The 4,762-nt window shown below is 52.7% G+C and overlaps 1 protein-coding gene across 1 annotated transcript in view; it reads right to left on the bottom strand.

Annotated features, from left to right (window-relative positions):
* CAV1 (caveolin 1) overlaps positions 1 to 2,282 on the bottom strand; it is a 19,502-nt gene extending 17,220 nt beyond the window's left edge. The window contains 3 exon segments of the mRNA XM_042018077.1: positions 989 to 1,153; positions 1,929 to 1,979; positions 1,982 to 2,282. Coding sequence (XP_041874011.1) covers positions 989 to 1,153; positions 1,929 to 1,979; positions 1,982 to 2,248 — 483 coding nt within the window. The 5' untranslated portion in view covers positions 2,249 to 2,282.
* Positions 2,283 to 4,762: the final 2,480 nt, after the last annotated feature.

Genomic DNA, 4,762 nt, shown 5'->3' with positions numbered 1-4,762 from the left:
ATTTCTGTTTTGATTGCCTGGATTTTGTTTGGTTTTGTTGTTGCTTGTTTTCCCTTATTGTGCCTTGGCTGTCCTATAAGTACTAGAGTGAATCTTGCCAATGAACTTGTTGTGCTTTGTCACTTAATATTAAATCTGACTTTTGCACATACCATTGCTGATGATTTTTTAAGTTATCTCAAACACTCTCATTTGTAACACACATGGATTGTATAAATTTGTCTGTATAAAAGTTTTTTCTAAGAGAAAACCTATCTCTGTGATTCTTCTGACCAAAGTGACTTCAAGCAAAAATCTGCATCAACCCTGATTTGTCAAAACAGCCAAACTGATTTATAAACCCAAACAAAAAACTCTAGGCAAGGGCACAGTTAGATTTTGCTTAGCTTGCTTATCATCTCTTGAGGGAAGGAAAAACACCAAAGAGAACAGAACAGAACAAGGACACAAGTCCAACCGCCATCAGGATCTCTGATTTTGCACCCGTCAGGCTTAGGAAGGGCGATCTGGTTTGTGACATCTCCCCGCCCTGCCTCTGTGCGTGCCTCGGGGAAGGAAAATCCTTCCGACGGTGTTACACAAGGTCACGCAACTCATCTCCCCGCTGCGTCCCCGGGCGGGACGTCCCGGCTGCAGAGCTGACCGCCGGCACACACCGCGGCGGGACCCCCGCGGCCCCCGGCCGGCTGCGCCGAGCCCAGCCCGGTGCGCCCCGCGGGGCAGCGCGGGAGCCCGAGACGGCCAGCCCCGCTCCGGAGCGGGGAGCGAGGAGCTCCGCAGGGCTGCCCTAGCCGCTGCCCGCCTCTCCCCTGCCCACTCCCCCTTTCCTTTAAAAAAAAAAAAAAAAAAGTCAGCCCCTGCCCCGTTCCCTCCTGTAGCAGGTGGAGGGATGAGCTTCGCGGGCTTCTGCCGCCCTGACAATGCCTGCGTACCTTGCCTCGGCAGGACTTGGTATCGCCCCCCGCGCCGTCCCGCCTCGGCCCCTCACCTTAACCACGTCGTCGTTGAGATGCTTGGGGTCTCGGTTGACCAGGTCGATCTCTTTGGTGTGCACGTCGTGCACCGCCTTTTCGCTCAGCTCATCTGCCATCATCTTGTTGTTGGGCTTGTAGATGTTGCCCTGCTCCCGGACGGGCGCCGTGTACAGAAAGCCCTGCGGGGAGCAGAGGGAGCGCGGGCGGGAGGGGAAAGCCCAGTTGAGGCGGGGAGGGCAGGGCAGGGCCGGGCCGGGCAGGGCCGGTCCGCGTCGCGCAGGAGGGCGGGCTGGGGGAGGCGGCCCCAGGTCCCGCGGGCAGCGGGATCCAGGCTGCGGGGCGGCCCTCGTCCGGCTATTTAACCGCGGCCGCGGGGCGCACACCACACCCCCGCGGTGCCAGGCGCCGGTCCCGCTCCTGCCACCAGGCGGCCCGGCCTTGCGGCGTTGCCCCCGGGCGGAGCGAGCGGCCTCTGGGCGGGGAGGGCGCTGGCGTGGCCCCCCGGGCACAGCGGGGAGCGTCCGGGGCTCCCCACGCACCACCCTCCCCATACCGCCCTCACCACGCTGCCCTCGCCATACCGCCTTCGCCGCGCTGACCTGAGCACGGCGCCGTCACCGCACTGTCCTCGCTACACTGCCCCCCCATACTGCCCTTCATGCAGGGCCATAACCGTGCCCTCTCCATCCCGGTGCTCTCGCTATGCTGCTCTCCATATACCGCCCTTCCCGCACGGCCGCCAGCAGCCCCCCTCCCCGCACGCCGCCCGGGACGTGCGCCCCGGCTCTCCCCGACCCGCTGTCCCTGCCCGCAGGTGCGCTCCTGTCCGCCCTCCTGCCGCCGAGCCGCCCCCGCGCCCCGCTCCTCCGACAGGTCAGGGAGCTTGGGGGCCCCAGCCGCTGCAGGTACTCGGTGGAGGGGCAGCATCCCGGCCCCATGTCCCGGTGGTCCTACCTCCGAGTCTACGTATTTGGTGCCGGACATGGTGCTGCGGGCTGCTGACGGCTCTGCCGCGAGTTACTCTGCCCTGTGACTTGTAGAACCGGAGGCAGGAAGATTCCGCTCTGCGAAGCGGCCGGCCGGGGGAGGTAGCTGCGAGGAGAGGGCTGGCCGCTGGCCAGGGCGGCTGCCTGCCTCCGGCTGGGGTGGATGACAGCGGCGGTACGGCCCCGCACATGGCAGGGCGGCCGGCAGCCGCCGAGGATGGGAGGGGAAAATAGCCCTGCCCCGGCAACTGGGGATCTGGCGGACCCGGTCCCTGATGCCTGGGCCATGCCGGGCGGAGACAGGGGCTCGACAGGGAGAGAGACAGGGACAGGGTCGTCCCCGCGTCGTCCGCCCTGCCCCGGCCGCCCACGGCCCCCGACAGGGGGTCCCCGCCGCTGGATGCGGGGCCGGCAGTGGCTGCGTGCGGCAGAGTCACCTGGGCAAGGGGGGGGCAAGGAAGCAATGAGGAGATGGAAAACTTTAGTTGTCTTTAGCGTCCAGAGCAAGCGAAGCGTTTGTCGGGCTTCCCCCTCCCGGTATTGACAATAGTTTACACAGAAGCATCGCTGCTCCAGGAACAATTGTGGAAACTTGGACATCCTTATGATGAAGAAAAAGATATTTTCTCAACTGGTTCATTTCAAAACTGTTCAAATATTTAACAGTTCTGCATTTTAACACTGCTATATTTTTCCCGGGAGGAGGTTGATCCATTCCTGTCTGCCATGCATGTTAACCACTGGGATTCACTTTTAAACGGTGGGATGCCGTTTTGCCGTGCTCTGCTCCCAAGGTTTTTTGTAAGCTCAGGGGCGTATATAGGTGTAAATGCTATAGATATAAATATTCATCACTATATTCAAAATGGCTCAGGTTAGGGTTGCAGCATCGTTACACATCTATAAAATGAATTATATTTCACTTCTCTGTGTGTGTGTGTGTTTGCAGCCATTAGTTTTGTGTTAGGAAATCAGACTATGGTGAAAGATTTATAACATTAACAGAAAAATAGTGACCTTAGTGTTATGCCATTTAGCACAGAATTGCAGCAACAGAAGTAGAAAATTCTTAACTACAGTAAGTCTGCCTTTGGCACTTCAATAGAGAAATTACCTCGAAGAAGCGCCTCACTAAGATGGATGTAGGCTCCACAGATGTAAATAACTGCACCTGTTGAAAATGCAGTCCGCATGGACATGTATTGCTAATACATCAGTTAGCAGTCAACTTCCTTTAGTTTATATTGCTCATAAACTTTAGAACGAATGCCCCAGATGGAAGTTTTCCAACTTTCCAAGTTAGCTGTAATTTTTAAAAGTAGCTTTTTTATTGATGCAATAATTCACTTAAGCCATCGTTAAAATATTTTAGTCTGTCCAAGCTTTTGAGTGTGTATATGGAGTTGAATGAGTGCATTGAAGGACATCGACTCTGCAATTTTTCTATCCATCTGAAAAAAAACCTGCAAGGTAGCTCTTTGTTTTCATATCTAGGAAAGTTTTTCAGTTAATCACTGTCCTGCACATGAACCAGAACATTTTGATCCATCTTTCAGTATTACTGTGTATCTCAAGGATGACTGAAAAAAAGAGAGGTACTTGTTAATTTGAAATGCTGAATTGGTTCTGGAATAGTTTCTTCAGAACCACAGCCCCCTTTAAAGATATTTCTGAATCAGACAACACTACTGCAGCTAGAAGAATATAATAAACTAGTGGAATTTATACGTTTTGTGAGATGAATTCCAGAATAGGCTCCATACAAAGTGAAATGAATCATCACATTAGTAGTGCTTTCTTGAGCTGGAATACCAAGAAGACAGCCTACTCAGAAAAAGACATGGGTACTATCAAGCAGTAAGAGTGAGCAAGTTACATCTGCAGAGATGGAGAGGGATGGAGCCATGGCCCCTTGCCTCTAGGACCGCTGTATGAGAAATGCACACAAACTCAACAGCCGGAGACTTGGTATGGATGCACACAGGAGTTCTGCAAGGATCTCCTTGTTACATTCAGAGGAAGAGTAATAATTCAGTGGGAAAGGGCCTGGTAAAGGCCTGCAGGAATCTTCTGAAAGTGCAAAAGCTCTGTTCCCCTTCTCAGTCACTATGAATGTTTTATCCAGGAGTGGCCAAAAATTACCAGAATTTGTAGACACTCAAGCTGGCCTTGGAAATGCCGCCCAGTCTTCTCATGGAGCTTTGCTGTGTTTTTAGTAGTCCAGGTCAGTGGCTAAACAGGACTACATGCCACCATGGTTGTCCACTTCACTGCCTTTCTTCATCACACCAGCCTCAGACAATTCATACCTAATTTTAAAATGTTTTTATTGCTCCAAAATCTTGCTTTAATGAAACTTTCAAACCTCAGGATTACCTTGCTTGAAAACTTGCTCTAAACATGGAGAAAAGCATGTGTACCGTATGATTTATTTTTCCCATTTTGAGGGGAGGAAATGTTTTGTTATGGGTAGGAAACATGTCTTCCAAGAAGCCAGTGGGGGGAGGGGGGTGGGGAAGGACCAGACAAAATCCCTCAAAAACTGTCAGAAAATGAGTCATGAAGCTGAACTGAATGTGGATGACTGCTCACTGAGTGTCTTTTTCTGGTATCAAACACTCCTCCTTCCTCCACTCCTCACCCCCCTTTTCGTTTTAAGCTTGTGTAACTATTCCAGGTATGGTATTAGCAATACTCCTGATATATTCCAATGTCAGCAAGATCAAAATCAGCCCTGGGAAACTGTTTTCTTTATGTATAGTTTCAACAGCAACAAGGCTGTCAGGTAACAGAAGCTGTCCA

This window comes from Corvus kubaryi, unplaced genomic scaffold, assembly GCF_017639235.1.
Source record: "Corvus kubaryi isolate FWS band 111438036 unplaced genomic scaffold, C.kubaryi_AGA036_p1.0 137, whole genome shotgun sequence".
Classification (NCBI taxonomy): domain Eukaryota; kingdom Metazoa; phylum Chordata; class Aves; order Passeriformes; family Corvidae; genus Corvus; species Corvus kubaryi.
The sequence above is the reverse complement of the archived record's forward strand: the minus strand, read 5'-3'. Positions and strand labels throughout refer to the sequence as shown.